Raw genomic sequence first — 23,498 nt, 5'->3', positions numbered from 1 at the left:
ACAACCATCAATTTATTTACTGTACATATTGTTGTGTCCCCTCTCTTGTTACTAATCCCTTGTATGTTACAGTTACAGATGTTCGAGAACAATTGGCTTCGATATTTATTTTCTTGTGTACTGTGATTCATTTACTCTGATTTATTTACTCTGATTTCTATACTGTGATTTATTTACTGTGTATATTATTAATCTATTTACTGTGCATATTGTTGTGTCTCCTCTCTTGTTACTAATCCCTTGTATGTTACAGATGTTCGAGAACCATTGGCTTCGATATTTATCTTCTTATGTACTGTGATTCATTTACTGTGATTTATTTACTGTGCATATTATGTATTCTATGTGTATTGTATAATGAAAAATATTTTTCCAAACAGTTATTCCATCGAAAGAAGACATCGATCAACGTCTACATCTTCAAAGCGTGCGTCTACCACTGCGTTAAGTAACAGTAAGTGAAACTTAAATCATAATTCGATATTCATTGTTATATTCATATTCATCATCGCATCGTTTATCATTCATTTTAGTCTATCTATTAATAGACTTAAATTGTTACCATCCATTGTGCATACCAAGTTATTATTAATTCATTTTGCTCGTTGATTCTCTACACAGGGGTACGGGCAATGGGTCTGTACCTATGGTACGGGCAGTGGGCCTGTGCACTAAGACTGTTTGCCGATCCCTCTGGTTTCTATTGAGAAGCCAGATATCGGACGTGTTTAGTCTTTGCCTGGTAAGTAGGATTTGGAGAAAGGCTCGTGCGTGCCAGGGTACGGAGTAGTCGGGAGGCTGCTCCGTAAACGGACTCTGTTTAACAGGGAATCTCGCTTGCACTACCATGCTTGTGTACTCTTTTGGTTCGGGTCTGGTACGCAGGTGACCAGCCCAAAGCTCCATGACAGTAAAAGATGGATCCGGGTTAGCGAGGTGTCGCCCGTCTTTCCTATTTTCTTAAACCAGGTTCTGGCGACAACACTTTCATCGCGATACTTGTTCATACTGTAGTTTAACGCGTAGTTCATCGTAGACTTAATAACTGCTTGGTATATAGAATATTAGGTGCGTAAACGAAATGATCGATGGAACTTTTTCCATTCCGTCTATCTTTTTCGTTTGAGTATTAGCAACTACGTTGCGTTTAGTTTAAGTTATTTTGTATTAATAGCATTAATTCGTATTAATTAGAATATTAAGATAATATTAGTTCTAAGCTGAAGAACGAAGACAACCGATGAGGGATCTTAGTTTTTTATAGGTTTAGGCTGAAGAAAGAAGTCATCCGCCGAGGGATTTTAGTACCGGTAGTATTATATAGTTAAGATTTAAGTTATTTATAAGGTTTATTGTGAAAGGTGGGTAGATGTAGAATCTGTGATTCCATCTACCTGCCTTGGGCCTCCACTCGCAGCAACCTCCTCGTGGTGAGGCCTGGGCAATCGGTATTATCGTCGGTAAAGGACTGTAAACTGAAGACAATATCGAGCTAATGGCTGCGAACTTCGAATCTATCACATAAAACCACGTTCTATATTATCGAACTAGGATTATTTTAGAAATTGATATGAGATTCAAAGTGTAAAAATGTCTACTACTTTTAATGTTTTAGAAAATTATTTCTAAAGAAATTAGATTCGTTTTCCTTATTCTGTAAATTCTTTGATTGGAATATGAATGCTGCGGGAAGTATGAACATTTTCACAAGACAGTGATATAAATGGAACTTTAAAACTTTTTTAAGCGTTACAGTAATATTTCGTTGGCCTCCGTATTAGCGCATTGCGCCGAACGCAGATAGCATGATGTAGTCACAAGGGAGCAATTGAATCGAATAGACGTATTGTACCGTAGCGCATCGTATTGTATTTCAAACTTTTGTATCATTATAATTTATATGTATATATGTATATTCCAATAAACATACGTCAGGTAATATAAGCTAAATTTCATCGAATTGTCTTAAATATAACTGCATAAATATTGTACAATCCTATACTAATTATAGTTGTCTGGTTCAACAGGGTACTACAGAAACTAACTACTGCCTACGTCTTTTTAAACTTCGTCTATAGTAGTATCTGCAGAAATGCCACGGTTGCTGGGGTTACTATATAATTTACTCACGAAAGCACGCACAAGTGTCAGTCAAACTTCGATATTTGCAGGAGCAACAGCGCTAAACGATCACGTTTCAAAACTCTTGCGCATGCTCCGGGGGTGCTGTGACCCCACTTTTTCACACACACGGGGTCTCTTACCACATCGAACGCACAGTTTCATCTATTTAGAAGGTTTAGAAGCATGTGATAATTTCAGAAAGAATTGCTATTTCTTAATGGATTGCATACAAATAATCAAATTACAAAACGGTTTCAGTTAGAGATGACGTGCGAAATCACTAACGGTGATTTATCACAGTGATCGCCGAAACACGATCACGGTCGTGATTTAACTTCATTCACGACCGTGATTGCGATTTTTTTATCTTGAGTGAATTTGCTCACTGCGATCGTAAGTCCTTGATCTTTAAACAGAAAAACGTATTCAATATGATTTTACGATGAATTACGTTACTATTCGTGTTTGTAAAAATCAGTAGAAAAAACAAGAAATTCTAAAAGAATGATTTGCTAGGTAACATGTAGATTATAATTTATAATCATTAATTTATTCATTATTCTTCATTGTTTCTAATTATTTCTTCACTTTATACGATATAACTAGAATTTTTGTTTTGATGTTGTTAATATAAAATATACAGATTATGTGTCGCGTGTAAAGAACTGTTAGGTTCCTCCACGAATCAGAAACGATCACGAGAAATCACGAATCACTGTGAAAAATCACCGTGATTGGGAACGAACGTGATCGAATCACGAGGGATTCACAAGTAGCAGTTCACGCCATCTCTAGTTATGTGGGTCAAAATAGGAATTCCGACCTCTCATGTTGCCACGTATTTCAGCACGGCTAGTACTATGTAGAGTCGGCTGTGGCAGCATGTACCTGTTTAAAACGCAAGAAGCCGATTGGTCGATTCTTCTGGCATTGGATACCAATTTGATGTATTATATGACTGTAAAGTGCGCCTACGAAATATACAATATGATAAGGTTACAATCACGTAGGGGAATTTATTTTAAGTGATATTAAGTGAATAAAACGATGTATATCTTCATTGTCGAAAGAGATTAGTGATTAGGCACTTTCGTATACGTAACCGACGTAACCTACCACGCGCATTAATATTTAGCATGTATATGAAGCGCTATGAACCTTACACATGTGTGTAATACACGCGTTACTGTCGATTTGACAGTTTAATTAATTAAATTTAGCGAAGACGTTAATTCTCGTCGGTGCACATGCTGATTTCTGATTATTTGATATATGCCAAAGTAATTCCTTTTCTGTTCAAATGTACGATTTATGATGGTTTGGAAAAAATTCATATTACATTGATTCATCGCTTCGTCACGCTCGTGCTTTAAGGTTAAAAGGTAACATATTTATATATTATTATATACATTACTCTGTTGTGTCGTTCCGTAGTTAACACTTGATAAGACAAAACATTTATCATATTGCAGTTTGAAAGTATATTTCCTTGCAATATGCATTAGCTGTGTATATTTTTTGAAAACATACGTCTATATGAGATCAATTTTTAATACGTATATATGTTATCGTGGCTCAAAGTTTCAAGTGCAATTTACAGTTTACGGTATAAATTAACCAGCAATAATCATTGATAGAATCTGTAGGTCAAAATTTACACGTAAATATTTGTTAAAAAATAAAATTAATTGTTTTTATATATAATCTAATATTGTATTTGATTCGAATTTTATTATGTAATATAAAGGCTAAAATCTAATTTCGTGAAAAATTTAGGACAAGTTAATGTAAAGTAAAGTTTAACGTATAAGCAAATATATAAAATATATCAGATGCCGAATAGTATTGCACAAAGTTTTACCGTCATTATCTTATGTAAAATGAGTATATAAAATTTATTTTAATATGTACAAAATTTAATTGAAATAATTTTCTTTTTATGTGCAAATAGTTAATTCCACTGATGAAATAAGTAGCCTTTAGAAGAAGCTTTTTGAGCCCAGACGTTAATGTAATAAAAATAGATTTCACAGAGATAATTAAAATCTGCAAATCGAATCTAATTCGAAGCTTAAAATTCTTGAAAGTCTTAAACATCTTTGAAGTCTTGAATGTTTTGGAAGTTTTGAACATCTTGGACGTCTTGAAAGTTTTGAGAGTTTCAATCAGGGGTTGAAACGGTTCCAAAAATAACTGTTTCAAACTGTTATATATCAGTTCTTACTGAAACAGTTATGAAGAACCAAAACTTCCATCCATATCTGTTTCGGTTATAGTTTTTATGTTGGTTCTATATCTGTTTCATGTCGGTTCTGCTCAAATTACAGTTACAATGGTAATAGTATTCATTTTTACATCGGTTCTATTTCGATTTTTACATTAATTTTTATCAAATACGTGTATGTATAAAAATATTGTAACGAAATCCTTAAAAAACAAAAAATAGGAACTGAATGGTTTGATATTTAATATTTTTGTAGATGTCTTGTTTTTCTTTACATACAAGCACTGAAATTCATTCTTTGTCCAACACTAGTATTACAACGCTTAGCTTTAATCAATTATCACGACTTGAGAAATTCGACAAAGCTCTTGACAATATAGAGTATACAGATCCATGTGCAGCCATCAGTACAATGTAATTGTAACAGACAAGAAATTCGTGCTGCTAAAAAATATTTACTAAATACATACATACACCAGAATTCAGCAATTCTGGATGGAAATGGAAGGAATATTGTATCAAGACAATAATAATATAATTCAAGATCCGTACTGGATACTATTAGAACGATATAGAATCGATATGAGGACCAAAAAGATAACGGTTCTAGAACCGATAAATCGGTCCAAGGGCACTTTTGACCCTCTTATCCTGCTGTACCCTTTGTAAGCGCAATATCTCGAAAATTATTTGAAAAGGTGCATACATTAAAGGTTACTGAATTCGTCTTGAAACGTACTATACAGTGATCTAAATAAATGTATACAATTCCATTTAACAATCCAAACTTGATCTACATATCTCTTAAAATAATAGTGTTAAAAAAAGTTCGCCTCAACCCGTTAATCAGCCCCCTCGTGCCATTCAATTTTATCTAAACAGTTTTCTCGTTTTTCAAATAGTTTAAGAAATAACGGAGTGTACACTGTTCGCGTGGACACCCTGTATATATCCATAGAAGTTGTAAAAACACGTCTACAGGCTCCGAAAATTGAAAACACAAAAGGGTTGTATACAATCCAGAATCAATTTAGTCAATTAAGATTGACATACGCAACTGTTTCTAAACATTTTGGTTAATAAAAATAAGTACAGTGGTATTTTTAAGAAATCAATTTTTTTTTATTAACTTCTGAGTCACGAATGCATGTCATATTTATTGGTATTGAAGAACAATAGAAAACAGTATTAATATTTAAAATTGTATGTACTATCACAATAGAACTATTCATTTTTACATAAAATCAGAAAGCACAAATTATATAAAAAGTATGAATTTACTTTTATACAAGGTGGACTTATACCACTATGATTCTAAATGCTTTGTTCTTGTTCACTGACAAAGAAAAGTACTACCATTTTTCGGTAAAAAATGAAGTTATATTTTAATTAACTATATGGGTAAGCAGGTGATGCTTTTATGATTTTAAAAATAGTGTGAACTCAAATTTTCAAAATTTGGATTTACATCACTATGATTTTTATCTCATCATATGTTTATTTGACTTTTCTATTTTCAATTTTTTTCCTGACATGGAATTTCGTGGTGACGTGTAAAATAGATAGGTGAATGCTGTAACATTTCTTAATAAATATAGTATCATTTTTTTACACTTTGAACATAGTGTGATTGAAATGCATTTTGTGCTTGATCTTACTTTTTTGTTCATATTTCTTATATAAAACAAAAGTTCAAAATATAACTCACATAGGATATAGGTACGTTCGGAATGTGTTTCGAAGACAATTCGTGTTCACTATACCAAACGAGTTTTTATATCTCCTGTGAAAATGCCAATAGACACATTGCAACTCAAACGGTACGCACTTCCCGGGTGTCCTGACATAAACAAATAATGAGTACAAGTAATTATTGCAATTTATTATATGTTATTCAAATAATTTTCTAAGTTATTTGCTATTTTATTTGCAGAATAATCAACTGGGGAATACCATGTTGGAAAATACCACTGCCATTCAACGTGTAAAGGACTCAACACCTGTTAATGGTGCTCAACCAAATAGAGATGCAAGAACATCATTCACACAACTTGCTGACGAGCAAAATAATGCAAATAACGAGTGTTATATAGACCCTGAATGTTTAACATTATGGCAGCACCCAATCACTACACTCAATTATTTCTTTCGAGAACTGTTTAGTAATGTACTCAGCTTAGGAAATAAGACACTGCATTACAGAAGAACAGTATGGACTGTAGTTTCGATAATTGTATTGTTTCTGGTGTTAAATAGGATTGTTGGCCCTCACCAACAGGTAATTTTTTTATTTTACATAAAATGTGAACAGTTAATAGTTCAACCATGCATAGTTAACGAGGGAAATTGAAACATTTCTATCTGGAAGTAACATAGAATCTTGAAGTTTTGTCGGACAAATACTTCCTGCTATTCTATTTTAATTACGGATACCATTGATGTTACGTTACGTAATGAACGCTTGTCTTGTCTAATTGTTGTTTTCTTTGAAAATGAATGATCTATACTTGTCGAACGATGTTTTGCGAGTGATTTCGTAGCGTCTTGTCAAATCGCGTATGTTCGAGCTTGACGACATTTTCACTGAAGGCGTTGCAAAATTTGCTATGGTAGCCGCGACATGTAATTTCTTGACACCCTGTACAGCACACGTACTTGAAATTAAGATTAATAACATATTTTCACATTTCCAGATTTTAAAAGCATGGGAGACCAAAGTGATTTGGTGGTTATATTGGATAGGTTTAGGTGTCCTTTCTAGTGTAGGTCTTGGTACAGGCTTACATACGTTCGTACTTTATTTGGGACCACATATAGCAGCTGTTACTATGGCTGCATATGAATGTGGTGCTCTTAATTTTCCTGAACCACCATATCCGGATCAAATAATATGCCCAACAAAAATTGATCCTTTGTGGACTGCGGGAGTATTAAATATAATGAAGAAAGTGCGCATAGAAGCTATGCTTTGGGGTGCTGGTACTGCTCTTGGTGAATTACCACCATACTTTATGGCAAGAGCTGCTCGAATTAGCCGACAGCATAACAAGAATGAAAAATTTAATCAAGAAGATTTGAAAGAGCTGAATGCTTTAGAAGCTTTAGAGAATGGTGAAAATGTGTCATTATTGATACGTATAAAACTAACTATGAAACATTTTGTACAAAAAGCCGGTTTTTGGGGAATCCTTGCCTGTGCTTCAGTAAGTAAGAATTAATTTCTTTAAAGATTACATCTTGCAATCTTTTGTACTTTCGAAGTGTAATTTGTTTTTGTATGTGCAAAGTTATAAAACTCCTTTTGATACTTTTTTTATCAGTTAATTAAGTTTTGTAATTTATATAAACGTATTCGACTTTTTAGTGGTCAGGTCACCATAATATTTTATGTTGAGTTGTTTCTCAGAAAATTAGATTAAGTAGAGAATCAGTTGCAGAAGGTAAACACAACATAGTTTAAAAATTTTCAAAAAAATTTTATTACTTTGGTCAATAATATCAACGTCGGATGTATCGATTTCTCCTTTTGTTTTGCAACGTACATGGTGTGAAATATTGACTAAACAGCAAGTAGACCTGATATGTTTATTTTTTATTATGTCTGATACGTTCACAACAAACTATGATAAATCAAAAGCATAAGGTTCAACAAGTATTTGTTATATAACTAATTTACGATTATGTAGGATCAAAGATAATAGAATTATATAGAAACAGGATAACAAATTTATTTAACATGCCTACTTAAAAAATTCACAAATACAACACGTAACACTACAATTAAACTCATTAATAGAATTCGTTAAAATGATGCCGTCTGCGTTTTCTATGTCGTCCGTCTTTATTGCTAGAAAAACACTACTGAAAATACAATCGGCATTGATATAATTCTCTCTCTTCTCTCTCTCACACACAACCAAACTATCCTATTTCACTCTTTCTCTCACATATGCAACCAACTACTTCTTGTTATAAACAACTCAACCCTTCACGGCAGCAATGAACACAAAACGATACGTCGCAAAATCCAATAGCACATACATACATATAAAATTACCCTACAATTATACTTCCTAACAGAAACAGTATTTTGTTATGGCACGTGTGTACTTTGTAATTGTTCACTTCTCTTAAGGTAATTTTGGTAATGTCAATTCAGTAAAAGATATTAAGATGGCTTGTTTCTAGTGTATCATCCTTGTACACCATCATACAATTTGGAGTATACAAATTTTATATAACCCCTTATATATGTATTTTATTTGTAGATTCCCAATCCGTTATTTGACCTTGCCGGCTTGACATGTGGTCATTACCTAATTCCATTTTGGACATTTTTTGGTGCAACACTTATAGGAAAAGCTGTTGTAAAAATGCATATTCAACAACTTGCAGTAATTATAGCTTTTAATGAGGAACTTCTAGATAAAGTTATCAAGTTGCTAGCAATTGTACCATATATTGGTTCAAAGTTTCAAGGTCCCTTAAAAAAATATCTTATACAACAGAAACAAAAATTGCACGACAAAACATCTGCGGTATGGTTTCATTACTAAAGTTGATTACACTGTATATATACAGTGGGTAAAAAAGTATTCAATAACCCAGTTTTTTTGGCACAAGTTTTCTTACAGAGAAAAAATAATGCTGAAATGTACCTTATTCGATAAGTTAGCACAAATTATAATAATCTACTCTGACAGAAACTTTAATAAAATAACACAAATAGAATAATACAACAAAAACGTAATTTAATAGCCAAAAAGTAGTCGCACAGTAGAAATGTTAAAGAAAAACGATCGATGTCACAAACATGAAAAAAGTTTTAATATTTAGTATGCATTCCGTTTGCATCAATTATAGCTTGTATCTTCTTGGCATTGATTCCACAAGTTTTTGTGTAGTTTTTCTGGAAATTTTTAGCCATTCTTTAGGTAGTACCCTTTTTAAATCATTGCGATTGTGAAGGTGTAGTAAGTCTTTTTGCATTATAGAGTAGCCATTCTTGTGTTTTTTAGCAGTATGCTTGGGATTGTTATCTTATTGGAAATAATAAGACTTGCTTGTTTCTAATTTTACTGCACAACTTGATAAATTACCACGCAACACATCGATATACTTATCAGTATTCATTATGCCAAAGTTCCCAGTTCCGCTGTACGCCATGCATCCCCAAACTAATACGTTCCCTCCACCATGTTTGACGGTAGATCACAATTCCTGGTTTTCTACTGTTGAAATTGTTACAGTGCGAATACTTTTTTGGCTATTAAATTTCCGTTTTTGTTATATTATCCAATTTATATTGTTTCATTAAAGTTTCTTTCAGAGTATATTTTTATAATTTGTGCTAACTTATCAAATAAAGAACATTTTAGCATTGCATTTTGTCATGAAAAAAATGTATTCCAGAAAAACTGGGTGTGCGAATACTTTTTGTACCCACTGACGTGTATATAAATATATGGCATTTAATAAAATATGTTTTATTTACAGGATGGAGTAACAACGATTTCATGGTTGTTTGATAAATTTGTGATGTTGATGGTTTGTTATTTTCTAGTTACAATTATTCATGCGTTAGCAAGAAATTATCATCGTAAGCGGACAAAACAATCTACTGATTAAAAGTTAATGAATATAGGATGTACAATGTAAACGTAAAATCAATTAAACAAACTACATATGAAATTGCTGTTATAGCGCTACATGATTAAGGTATTAAAGATAATAACAATTTGGTCAAATTTTTGAATGCATAATACTACGTATGCAGGACAAACAAAGTGAATAATAAAATATGTAAAATTAAATGTTTTTTTTTCAAGTTCCAAGTTTTTAAAACGCTTTATAAACACTGAAGATATCTTTATAATCGTAAACATGTGTGTATACCAAAATGTACATACATATGTTAGAGTCGATTTTTAAATATAGTGTAACATATTGACGTGCGTTATGAAAAGTAACTCGTTTTATTTTTCTCACGAAAAATAGCACGTTACTTTTTCTAACGCACGTCGATATAGCATATGCATTTTATATTTACATACAACTTTCATAAAGACAGTAGAAAATACAATTTTAGAATTATTTGTCAAATTTATTATGTTCATAACTTTATTTGCAATGAGTTTGAAGGTGACACAAATCTAGCTAAGATACACTGTTTATAAATATCATATTCTTTTAGATATTCATAATGGTTATTGCATATATTTGTCAGTATTCCATAAGTGAATAAGGGGAAGAAATTTATTCTGTGGTTTACTATGTAGGATGTTAAAGTCACTTGTAAGTGTTGATTAAATTTTTTTTCGCTATTTCTTGTGCATTTTCCGCTTGTTATTAATATCCAGGAGCACGTAAAACTAATCATTTTGTGATTAGCCTTTTCTGTATGAAAAGAGATATACATACGTGTAACGAATCATATATAGTACTGTGAACCTTGAGGCTTATGTAGGAAACGAAATTAAAATGGTTTGACATGACTTCTACATGTGTATTATATATATAAATATTTGTTTTTTTTCCATTGTAATGCATTTATTAAATACGTGGGTTGTAATTTGTAATTTACATATATTTTGAAAGCATAAAATTAAATACGAATTAAAGACAGCTTTTGAGGACTTATTATACATCGACCGTACTAAGATGCGCATTAGCACGAGATATTGTACAGAACATTATTATTTGTCATCAAACTCATGGTTGGTGGTCAAATGTGATGTACCTCTTTAACTCTTCTGTGGGCAACCAAAATATTCACAGTTATTGAGCAATCGGAATACCGCTGTTCTGACAGATTAAATAAACATAGATAATTTGACTTTCATACTTACAACATTGAGAACATACAACATTGTGAAAGGAAATTTAGAAATGGGTACCTGGGTATTCGGTTGCCTACACAAGGGTTAAGAAGTAGGACATTCTGGTAATCACATGAGGCATTAAAGAATAATTGCACATCTAACCCCCCCCCCCTCCAAGGTACGAAGACCCTTCGGCAATAAACAGTTGTCTTTCGTTAATTAAGGGTGTTATTGCCAGAATGTTACACTTTTTAAAGTCTCAAATATTGAGCCTGGGTTTAGTGATAACGCAGACGATCGAAATGAAGACATTTACGAATAACACAAGAATATCCAGATAAGTTTTTGGCGGCAGTTGTGCAACTATAGGCCCCAGGCAGGGATGGACAAAGTAGCATTTGTGTGAAAGCGCTCCTATACCGGGACGATAAGCGTTACCACTTTTGTGACCAACCGTTATGGAGTAGAGTAACGAAAGCGCAAATCCCGATACCATTCCCATTCTATTTATAGACAAGTGTCGCGCCAAGCGCCATGCTTCCCACTCCGAGTGTGTCGAACGTAGGAAATTTTTCCTTTCTTTTAATTTAGCAAGTGGGCCTATTGGAACAATACTTGTTGAAGTTGAAATATCATTTTTATGACATGGAAAATTATAAATAAATTTCTGTTGACAAATTTCTGAAAAATAATTCAATGAAATTTTGTTTACTGTTTGCCTACTGAAATAATTAAAAATTATACTAAATGTGGGAATATATCGGATCGCAGTTGTTAAAATATAACGAAGCATTGTTCCTTTACAATGAAGCGTTCGTTAGGATTAAATGATATTTAATTTTATTTAGAATAAATTTCAATTTTTGGAGATTAGTGTATTTTATTGTATGTTGCATTACAACAATTTAATGCCCTCCACGCCAATAAAATTATTTATATCCGAGTTACAAATGTATAAGATGGCTGTATTTTTAGCGTAATGTAATAATTCCTACAATCATCTATACGTCCTTTCATAGCTTTCGTCTATCAATATTGTACCTTATTTAAATCAAAAACAAAAAATGAATAATTTTCATTTTGTTACTTTTGTTTAACTTCGTTTAACTTTGTTTAATTTTAATTTTGTTTTATTTAAAATATATATTTTCTATAAAACATTTATAATAAACCAAAGTTAAATCCACTATGTTTGTTTTTAATGCACAATTTCCTAAATGTATAAAGATATATGTTTAAAAGCTTTTAACAAATATATAACATATACATAACAATACAATGCAATTTTCCCTTAACGTTATTTATTTCTTAATTTATAACGTATACATTTATAGATTCAGTTCATAATTTTTGTTTTATTTTTTCTAATTTTGTTTCTTTTATTTATTGCATTGCATTAAATTTGTTGCGCTTTTATTTAAATTTTCACAACGTAAAAGAAGAGTATCAAGTTTTATTATTAAAAATTAGGTATGCATAATTTATTGAATGTTATTTCCAAACACTGGGACAGCTAAATTAATCACTAGGACATGCCGTAAATAACGTAAATTCCATCCAATAACTCGGCCAAATGAACGCTTTTAGAATTTTTAGATATTAATAAAAGCGCCGCTTTTTAAGCGGTAATAGGGGCAGTTATAGAGCGACTCTGTTGTGAAATCGCTTTTGTTACTCGGAACGGTATCTGATTTATGAACAACCTCTCCTACATGAGCCAGTTTGCTTATTTTATGCTCCCTGAATTTCGGTAAGCGCTAGACAGGTAACCGGGACGCGCTTCTAAAACCCAAGTAAGCGGTTGTAGTATCAATCCACAGATAGCAATTAACAGGGGGTAGCGCTTCGCGGAAAGTAACCGATGGTAGATACTTCGAGCGCGTCTGTTACTTAAGCGATTTCACGATTCGGACCCTAAACTGAGTGGCGCTACCGCAGAGCGCTTACATACCGCTTCGTAACGAGCGCTCGTTACTTTTTCCATCCCTGCTTTTAACGTTTAATAAAAAGATTGGCTGTTATTTTGGAAGTGCGAGAAGAAAGAGGTAATTTCAGTTCTTTTTTTTATTTTTTATAAATAAATAGACTTTTATCACCACAGAACTAATATAAAAAAGAAATTATTCATATATATCGACAAATGCGGAAGTTATAGATTTTTTCCACTTTTCCATATACATGCGACCACTATGCGGCAATCCTTGAGTTTTACTCGTGGGGCCAAGCGCCACCTATGAAGTACTTGTTTTCCCGTTTTCTCCACGTGGGAACGATGTTCGTTAAAGTTAAATAAGTAATGTACAAGTATATTAAAACCTTATTACATGTTTCAAGTTGAATAAACTGTAAGTGTTTTCTCCATTATAACAGTTCCCTTTGCCAATTAAAAATCTAACAATAAAGTTCAATTTTTAACTGTTGTTTACTCAAAAAACCTCACTCCATCCTATTTTTCACTCAAGTTTCAATTGTCTTGACAATTTCTTCATTTTTGAACCAGAAGAACTGGGAAAATGTTCGTACTTTGAATGTCCTCCAAATCCATCATATGTAACTGAATGTTCCTACGGAAATAATAATTATAAATATATCAAACACGCAATTCAATTCTCAAAGGAAATTGCAATTATTACATGTATCTTTACCATTTTTACACGGGGTTGCCCAATTCTTGGCTTTTTAACGAGAATTGATGAAGTCGAATCCATATTACTGCGTTTATTACTAGGTAATTGTTTTAAGACAAATACACCCCCTGATTTTACCGGAAGATATGGAGAATTATTTTTGTTTTGCTAAAAATTAATTGATGTTCATTTAAAAATGAAAATAGCAAAAAAATGTATGTTAGAGATGCAAGAAATTAATTACATTATTTTTTTTGACAACAGGTGGATTTTTCTCGTCCTCGTCAGTATTTTCTTTCTCAATATTTTCATTGTTTACTGTCTCTGCAGTTTTGCGTGGTTTACAAATGTTTCTTGGATTACAATTTAAATTGTCTAGTTGAGAATTCAATGTACTTGATTGTTGCGCTAATAATGTATTATTTTTTAATTCACTCAGTTTAGTTTGTAAAAACATATTTTCACTTTCACACACCATTAAATCTTCTTCCAGTTTCCTGTAATACTACAAAATGTTATGCATGCCTAAAGAGCGATTTCAATTTTCAAGTTTTATTTTATAATTAGCATACTTTCTCTTTGTGTGCTCTTGAGATAAAAAGTTCCTTTCCGTGGATACTTTTATAAGTTCTTGTTGCAGGCTCTTCACTTTAGACCTTAACTCTCTGCGTTTATTCATACTAACTGTCATTTCTCTAAAGATAACACGTAACTGTTAGAAACAAACAAGAAATAGTGAGAATAGCAAACAATAATGTTTCACTACCTTTTCATTACAGATATATATGTAACAAGTGTATTAAGATCACATGATCTTGAAAGCATCTCATCAACATCTTCTGAGGTAGCATGGAGTAAAGTCTCTATACTAAAACAAATGACATATAGTTAATAATTGGACAGTACTATAGGTGTCGATTACGCGTAGCAACGGCACTGAAGAGTCGAGATAAGCGAGCAATGGCCGCGTGGCGGCGAAAATCGTGCACACGTTGCCGACGGATGTTTTCCCAATCTATTCAAATTAAAAACCATTCCTACACTTTTTCTATATACTTTCTTCTTCGGAAATATCTACAGAATCCGATGCTGTGTAGCTAATTCGTGCTAGATAATGAACTTTTCGTAGAAATGCAAAAATAGTGCATAGAAAGTATGTACAATGGCTCTTTTTTAAATTTTTACGGCCATTTACAACCATTCAAAATTACAAAACTTAATAACTGTATACACTGTTAAATTCAGGAAACTCCTCTATTTTCCAAGATTAAATTGATCTTTCTAGCGTTTTTAATTTTGATGTAATACGTCATTTTTGCCCTCAATCGTACCTTGAAGCGGATTCGAGTTTCGAACTCTTATGGAGTCTTTACTGTATTAAATAGTATGAAAATTTTACTAATGGGAGTAAAGAAAGAACATTGTATTATTATTCCTATGCCTTATCAGGTTATCAGTATTACCAAAAATTCAAAACCGATCAATCAACTTTTCTGCCAACTGTTCGCAGACTACAAAATTGGCCGAATAGTGACAATATAGGCTTAACCAACTGGTCGGTCATTAGTCGCTGCATCTCTACTTAAAAGTAACAAATTCTGAACAAATGGAAAGTAAAATAATATGATTAAATACTTTTTGCAGTCTTCTATTCTTTTCTTCAACTGTTCATTTTCTTGCTTCATGCTGCTTGTTTCTGAAGCTTGTTCCTTAAAGTATTGAAGTTGCTGTTTAAGTGCACGAATAGCAGTATTTTTTTCAGTTTCTATTATCATTAGGTCTTTTCGTAGACACATAGCTTCTTTTTCTAGTGCTTGACATTTTTCTGAAAAGTCTTTGGCACTTTTCTCTTTACAAGCAAGCTGCAGACTTAGCTTATCAACTTTCTCCTGCAAAGAGCATGTATCCTCTGTGATAGCCTCGTTATTAGAGAAATTAAAATATATCCGATGGATTTTAATTGCCGTGGTTTTTTCTCTACATTGCGGGCAAGATTTCGATCTGTACAAAAAATTAAAATTAATTAAAATAAACATAACACAGTTTTCAAAATTAAATAACATTTTTCAATGGGCTATATGGAACTGCCAAGTATATTTGTATAATCCTAGCACTGGAGAAAATAAGTAATAGACAGATAATTCTAAATAAATATATTTAGTTCTTCACCTCATACAGAATATCATAAAAGAAATACTTTTTTTAACATTAGCTACTTAAATAAATAACATTTCAAATTCAGTCCCTGCCTAGTGTTTTTTTTGTATTGCTTCATCTAGTTAATAGTTGCAAGTTATTCCAACCAGTTCCACCCACTGTAATTCCTCGCTACATCATATTGGTTGCTATTATACTAAATATGCTCTCTTTGTTCTCACTGGTTCTTAATGTTTTTCACTCTATTTACAAAGTTATGTTTCTCTAGGAGCAGGGAAAAAATTTTTACCGACACACATTGAGTTGACATTGCTTGGCCCTGACCGAACATCTTAGCAGGGGCCGGTTCTTTTATTTTTAATGTAATGAATTTTTTAATTGGTGAAACAAAATTGTCTTTAATTCCAACTACTGTAAAATAATCTATAATGATTGAAATCTGTAAGAGTCATATATTTTTAAGTTGTGGTATATTTCATTTTCTATTATTACTTCAAACCTATCTTATTTCTCCTGAGTAATGTTAAAACCTTTCCTTCTACAGGCAATATTAGAAGTCTCTTACCTGTCCAACCATCGAGTTAAACAAACAAAATGAAAAATATGTCCACAAGGAGTATAAAATACATCATCAGATGGTGTTAACAAGTCACTGCATATTATACAAACAATATTCATTTTCTGTAAAACCAGACAATAATAATAACACAAATCAAATTTTAATAATATTAATAAACTGACTCAATATGAATTTCATTAACATAAGCTTAATAATACAGTCAATAATACAGTTTAAAGCAGTTTAAAGTAAAGTCAAATGCAGTCAAATTGAGTTAAATCAAGTCAAATGAACTTCACAATTATCCACGATACCCACGATCACGGATTACTATGGATCTGCCACTCTTAAGAAAAAGGGTGGTCAGAGTTAAGCTTCAGGTCCACATCACCTGCGGCGCTTTGCGACAGAAACGCAAAAACGCTCATGGTCTAGGGTCTAATAGCTGTACATGTCTATGGTTTGATAGGTCCATAGCGTCCATAAAGCCAGATTTCTAGGAATTATGCCATAAAGAAGCGCCAATCACGCACGTGCTTTCCCCACCAATCGTCCGTTCACTTGTGCGATATTTATTCACCTCTGGTGAGTGGTAGGGTACAAGAGTAAATTTATAGGAACCTAAAGGTTTATTGTTGGTATCACATGTTTTGACATTAATTTAAGATGGCGGTATTTTTCCGTGTTGGTGCGTGGTTAAAATATCGGGTTTTTTGACTTTTTCGTTTTGCTAGTAGATATTTCGTAGTTAATGAATTATGGAAGCTGGTACGAGTACCGGTACTCGTACAACACGATTTATGATGGAGGGTGTCGGAGCCCGGGTCATCCGTGGTCCAGAATGGAAATGGGGTAAACAGGTTAGTAAAGAGGTTAACGCGTTTGAACGTTATTTTTAGTTAATATCTTGTTATTTATTTATCAATCCATTCTTTTTGAATAGTAATGTTTATACTTTTAATTTATATTTTTAATCTGTAATGTAATTTTATATTCATATAATATTTCAAATGAAGTTGAACATCTGTTTAGAGGTTATTCCGTAACTGATGTTTATTTTATTTTGAAGTTTATCATTGGATGCCGGTTAAATTTTCTATCTCTCATAACATGAGTGCGATTGTTACTATCTTACCAAAATATAAATTTTCCCTGATATACGTTGCAATGTCCATTTTATTCTTATGTCTTCATATTTTTTGCTTTGAACGCTGGATTACCTGTTGTTAAGTTGATTGCAGTAATTATAAACAATTTTTGAACTTTTATGCCTTCAGTTTATATACAAATTTTTAAAATTTACTTCCAATATTTTTTTAAGTTTGTGAGCTCAAAAAATAGTATTATAAAATAATCGTGATTATTTCACGGATTCACTGTCTTATTTAAAATTATTTTATAGGATGGAGGAGAAGGTCATGTGGGGACTGTTAGAAATTTTGAATCCCCGGAAGAAGTTGTTGTCGTTTGGGATAATGGAACAGCAGCCAATTACCGTTGTTCTGGTGCTTTTGATCTTAGAATTTTGGATTCAGCTCCAACTGGTGTAAAACATGATGGAACAATGTGTGATACGTGTCGACAACAGCCAATTTTTGGTATTCGTTGGAAATGTGCAGAATGTGGCAACTATGATCTTTGTTCTGTTTGTTATCATGGAGATAAACATCACCTAAGGCATAGATTCTATCGCATAGCAACACCTGGTAGTGAAAGAGTTTTATTAGAACCAAGACGTAAAAGTAAAAAGGTACACATTAACAGATTCAAATGTTATGCAATTATTACTATTGTGTAGTAATATTCTTTTAAAATAATTATATTTTAATGTAAAATATAGTGTATATTTCTGTGACATTTTAGATTGCAATTCGTGGTATATTTCCTGGTGCAAGAGTTGTACGAGGTGTTGACTGGCAGTGGGAAGATCAAGATGGTGGAAACGGGCGAAGAGGTAAAGTTAATGAAGTCCAAGATTGGTCAGCTGCCAGTCCACGTTCAGCAGCTTATGTCATATGGGATAATGGTGCAAAAAATTTGTATCGTGTTGGTTTTGAAGGAATGGTTAGTTAAATAATTAATATACTTTGTGAACATTAGATATTAAAGTGTATGATAATATATAGGAAATATGTAATAAGTAATGATTGTTTATATTTTAGGCGGACTTAAAAGTAGTCAATGATGCTAAAGGTCAGACAGTTTATAGAGATCATTTGCCACTGTTAGGTGAACAAGGACCAGGTCGAACTGGTCCACATGGATTACAAATTGGAGATCAGGTAATTCAAGACTATAGGGAAAAGTAATTATAACAGAAATTCATGTCTGGAATATTAATTTTTTTAACAATATTGAAGTTTTCTTATTCCTAAGTACAAGAATGATAAGCGTCTTTTTAATTTGCAGGTTAATGTTGATTTAGAATTAGAAATAGTGCAGTCATTGCAGCATGGTCATGGTGGCTGGACAGATGGAATGTTTGAATGTCTCGGCACCACAGGCACTGTTGTTGGTATTGATGAGGATCATGACATTGTTGTATCATATCCAAGTGGCAATCGATGGACTTTCAATCCTGCTGTGTTAACTAAAGTACAGATACCAGTACCAGTTACTAGTTCAAGTTCTGATAATCAAACATTTGCTGTTGGAGATTTGGTACAGATTTGTAACGACTTAGAAAAAATTAAACTACTTCAACGTGGTCATGGAGAGTGGGCTGAAGCAATGGCGCCGGTATGTATTATTACCACACGTATCCTTTTTCTGTATTATAGCACAGTATGTATTTCCAAGAGAAAAAGATTTAAGTTGTAGAAATCAGCAACCACAACGATCTTACAAAATATTAAGAGCGTCTAGCTAGATATTCTTAAAGAAAGTGATTTTAATAATGCAAATTTTTAATACTACTTACAAATTTATTTAGCTTTCAATAATTTTAGTTAGTTTTGTACCTGTATGAGGTTCTTTAATTCATTGAGTACGGAGTACTACGAAACTAAATTCTGTTGATGACAAATCAGTTCGTAATGACGATAAATTATGTAAAGTTTCACAGACAGACAAGATATTTTATAATGTATAATTAATATAGACAGGTAAAAAAAGGTAAAATACAATTGGAACGAAATAGTATAAAGAAAGAAAACAAATCTAATATAAATGACATTCCATTGCTTGAATTAAACAACACATCACATGTGGAAGCCTGTGTATGTAAAATAGTGCACACTTTTAATATTCTACATTTTACATTTTTACATACTTTTTATTTATTGCATTATACTTAGCCTGAGCTTAATTATTAATAGTATTTTCAATGGAATTTACATGTATGTATTTCAACAGACTATGGGAAAGATTGGTAGAGTTTTACAAATATACCATGATGGAGACTTGAAAGTAGAAGTTTGTAGTACCTCTTGGACATACAATCCCCAAGCAGTCACCAAAGTAGCAAGTAGTGATGGAAGTGTTCCAGGAAATAGCAGTGGAGGTATGCCTAAAATGCAAACCAAAAATTACTTTTGTTTCTTTAGAATTATCATTAAAAATTTCGGATGTATTAAAACTGGAATGTATTTGATTTTATAGAACGTTTATCAGCATTGTTAAAAAAATTATTTGAAACACATGTCTCGGGTGATGTTAATGAAGAATTGGTAAAAACTGCTGCTAATGGTGACGCTGCTAAGTGTGAAGAATGCTTGAAGAGACCAGAGGCTGATGTAAATGGAGTATTTGCTGGTCATACTGCTTTGCAAGCTGCAAGTCAAAATGGTCATTTAGAAGTTATTAAAATTCTCCTCCGTTACAAAGCTGATGTAGAGATCGAGGTGAGTATTTCTTTTATACTGTAAAGAAATATTTTCGTATCCTCACATATCGCACCCCCGCGAGAAAAGTGTAACAAGTAAAACATTGCCACGTCTCATTTCGTCGCATAAAATATCTTCCAATACGTAGTTCCACGATCCAGAAAAATATCACAAGTTGAAGTCCAATACTTCGAGCGACATGGTGCTGGTGTGACTTTGTTTAATACCTGAAGTGGTACGTGAATGAATCAGTTTTTTTCTCTCTCCTGAAAAATTATACGTTTTCGACTTGTGACACTTTTCTTGCAGAGATGCGATATGTTTGTTGAAAATATTATTCTTTAAAAATATAATGTATCGTTAATATTATAAATTTTATGCATTTAGGATAAAGATGGAGATAGAGCTGTACATCATGCAGCGTTTGGGGATGAACCGGGCGTGATGGCATTATTGGCTGGTGCTGGAGCCGACTTAAATGCGAGAAATAAAAGACGGCAAACTGCTCTTCATATCGCGGTTAATAAAGGACACGCTGGTGTCGTGCGTACATTATTGGAATTAGGATGTCACCCAAGCTTACAGGTAAGTTTATATTTTACATACATATTACTCTTATGATAATTATAGATACTAGATGTAGTACATTAACCTTAATTACGAACTTCAAGATTATTTTTAAGTATTTAAATGAATAAAAGTACATAATACTGAACTAATAATAAAATTATAACTAAATGTTAAATTAAATATAGGTAGTACTATAAATTGCGGTATTTGTTACTTTTCATATTAACAGTCTGGCCCCTAGTAATAATTTATTCATCGTTATTATTGTCATTAATGGAATTTATGTGGTGTAACAGTGTCAAATTTAATAGTATAAGTCTTTTTCTAGCTTTTGAGGAAACATTACTTGCATTATATCAGTACATTTATTGTTTTCTGTGTAATAATTTAGAAAAAATAAAGAAAATTACAAATACAATATACTGACATTTTAATTCGATATGGACTTTCTGATGTATTATTAGCATCACACATTTGGTAGTATAATTAGAATTGATGAGCCAAGTTTCTTTCAATTATATGTAATTAAGTCTAATCTTCCACTGCCAAACTTAAATTGACGAGTTAACAATTTTCTGAATATTAATGTGTTTGTTTAAATAAAAGAATCTACGCTTAATAATTATAGTAATAATAATTATAAATTTATAAATGAAAACAAAACAAAATTAAAATAGTACCATTAATCATATCTCCAACAGGCATAACTCTACAATTATTCACAGAAAACTTACACAAAATAAACATACATCTATCCATACACACAACCATCCAGAAAGCAGTGATACTACTCACATGCAACGTGGTCAGGAAATTCATGAATCCACTAACATGAAAACAGTAAATCTCTATTTTACTTGATTTTAACCCGTAAAATAGAGAGAAAACTCAGTGGAAAGCGCTGAAGAGAAACTAAATGATGATAATAATAATAATAATAATAATAATAATAATAATAATGATAATAATAATAATTATAATAATAATAATAGTTTCCATTTCCCGTATATAAGAAGGATTTTGTTTAATCCCATGCTCATCTTCATAAACTTATTTTCATTACAATTATTTAAATCATCCCAGGAACCTCTCAATTCCTGGAGTCGAAGCTATTTTGGAACACCCTGTATAATAGACTGCGCGGTCTTATAGTAGGGATGAAGCGAGACCAAAGCACAGAAGTAATGCTAGAGTAGCTCCTCTTTTGCTCGCACATCGCAGAGGGAGGGGAGTAAGCGACTGAAGGGCGATGAGGAGAAGGAATACTGTACCAACAGCCCCATTAGAACGAGAAGTAGCTGCTCCAGTTATTGCCTTCTTTCTATTATGTTGACGTGATCCCCACTATAAGACCGCGCAGTTTATTATATATGTCTATGGATCTAACTTATTGTTAAACGTGATTTCGTGACTCTAATTAAAGGGTCTTTAATGTAAACACGCCCACAGCGATCGTAGCGGCCACACACGTTCATAGCGTTGAAACTGTTAATAATTTAAAATGGAACTTGGTATGACATCCTCGTTTAATGATTTTCTAGAGAATTGTTTTCTTTCGAGGGATCAATATATTAGTCGAAACTTATTATAAAATCGATTAGATTTCTTAATATTTTTATCAGTGAAAAATTATACAGATAAGTGTTTCAATCTGTTCTGGTATCACTACTGTTGCTTGTCCTTTTAAAAGCAAAATATAGTTTCTATCCGTTCAACTGAAACGGTGAATTTTGTTTCTGTTTCTGAAACGTCAGCTTCTGTTCCCCGAAATCGTTTCCCAATAGAATGGTGCACGGGATACACCAAAAAATCTGTTTCTCCATTTTCCAGGACTCCGAAGGTGACACTCCTCTTCACGACGCGATCTCTAAGAAACGGGATGACATGTTGGCTCTGCTATTAGACCATGCCGCAGACATCACCCTCACGAACAACAATGGCTTCAACGCTCTGCACCACGCTGCTCTTCGTGGAAATCCAAGGTAAGTACTTATGTGTCTTTCTAAGTTTGTTGTACAATTAAAAGGAAAGGAGACAGGTGACTAAAGGTATATACTTACTGGTAACAAAGGGAAATCGTATTAAGATTATCTATAAAAACGTCATAATTAGTAATTATCCTGATTGAAAGTTGATAAAATTTGCAAGAAACCACTAAGGCAACAAGACAGTGAATATCTTGGGCACGAGATATTTAATTAAGAAGTGAAGTAAAGTAGAGAATGCTTCGTGCTGCGGCCTGAATAGAATAGAATTAGAAACTACGTCGTTCTTTTCCTAGCAGGAAAAAAATTTCACCGACACATGTTGAGTTGACGCTGCTTGTCCCTGTCCGAACAACTCAGCAGAGGTCGGAGCGGACGTTTCGCTACAGGACGCAGGCAATTTTTATACCTGCGGCCTGAATTTCAACCATTTTTTGAAAAACTACTGAAGGGTAGAGGAAGGTTCTTCGGAAACATTCTGTCAGTCGGTTAGCAATCGGACGACAGAGATGTTCAGTTCACGGGAGTATTACGCAGTGTTCTGGGGGTACGCACGGAATAACGTGAATTCGGCTGCTGCTATGCAAGCGTTTGGCTGCGTGGAAGA

At 32.8% G+C, this 23,498-nt stretch overlaps 3 protein-coding genes across 4 annotated transcripts; 2 read left to right on the top strand and 1 right to left on the bottom strand.

Moving 5' to 3' along the window:
- The first annotated feature begins 3,069 nt into the window (after positions 1 to 3,069).
- Positions 3,070 to 10,125, top strand: LOC107186723 (vacuole membrane protein 1-like). 2 transcript variants are annotated; one of them, XM_015574657.1, is made up of 5 exons: positions 3,070 to 3,506; positions 6,282 to 6,626; positions 7,042 to 7,551; positions 8,617 to 8,886; positions 9,845 to 10,125. In XM_015574657.1, the coding sequence occupies exons 2-5, from the start codon at positions 6,303 to 6,305 to the stop codon at positions 9,974 to 9,976; spliced, it is 1,236 nt and encodes a 411-aa protein (XP_015430143.1). In that variant the 5' UTR covers positions 3,070 to 3,506; positions 6,282 to 6,302; the 3' UTR covers positions 9,977 to 10,125. The 2 variants fall into 2 exon arrangements, with proteins under 2 accessions (XP_015430143.1, XP_015430144.1); XM_015574658.1 differs by lacking the exon at positions 3,070 to 3,506 and adding an exon at positions 6,155 to 6,168.
- Positions 10,126 to 13,206: 3,081 nt separating this feature from the next.
- LOC107186733 (E3 ubiquitin-protein ligase TRAIP) lies at positions 13,207 to 16,684 on the bottom strand. Its single transcript, XM_015574669.1, has 7 exons — positions 16,519 to 16,684; positions 15,432 to 15,797; positions 14,563 to 14,664; positions 14,369 to 14,491; positions 14,041 to 14,293; positions 13,815 to 13,964; positions 13,207 to 13,733 (listed from the first exon to the last, which is right to left on the bottom strand). Exons 1-7 carry the CDS (start codon positions 16,629 to 16,631, stop codon positions 13,623 to 13,625), a joined length of 1,218 nt encoding a protein of 405 aa, XP_015430155.1. The 5' UTR covers positions 16,632 to 16,684; the 3' UTR covers positions 13,207 to 13,622.
- A 504-nt stretch (positions 16,685 to 17,188) lies between these two features.
- On the top strand, positions 17,189 to 22,892 carry LOC107186722 (E3 ubiquitin-protein ligase MIB1). The gene is made up of 9 exons (XM_015574656.1): positions 17,189 to 17,372; positions 17,915 to 18,262; positions 18,376 to 18,576; positions 18,675 to 18,794; positions 18,922 to 19,251; positions 19,867 to 20,014; positions 20,113 to 20,354; positions 20,724 to 20,921; positions 22,737 to 22,892. Exons 1-9 carry the CDS (start codon positions 17,271 to 17,273, stop codon positions 22,890 to 22,892), a joined length of 1,845 nt encoding a protein of 614 aa, XP_015430142.1. The 5' UTR covers positions 17,189 to 17,270.
- Positions 22,893 to 23,498: the final 606 nt, after the last annotated feature.

The sequence above is a fragment of the Dufourea novaeangliae genome, unplaced genomic scaffold, assembly GCF_001272555.1.
Source record: "Dufourea novaeangliae isolate 0120121106 unplaced genomic scaffold, ASM127255v1 scaffold87, whole genome shotgun sequence".
NCBI classification, from domain to species: domain Eukaryota; kingdom Metazoa; phylum Arthropoda; class Insecta; order Hymenoptera; family Halictidae; genus Dufourea; species Dufourea novaeangliae.
The sequence above is the reverse complement of the archived record's forward strand: the minus strand, read 5'-3'. Positions and strand labels throughout refer to the sequence as shown.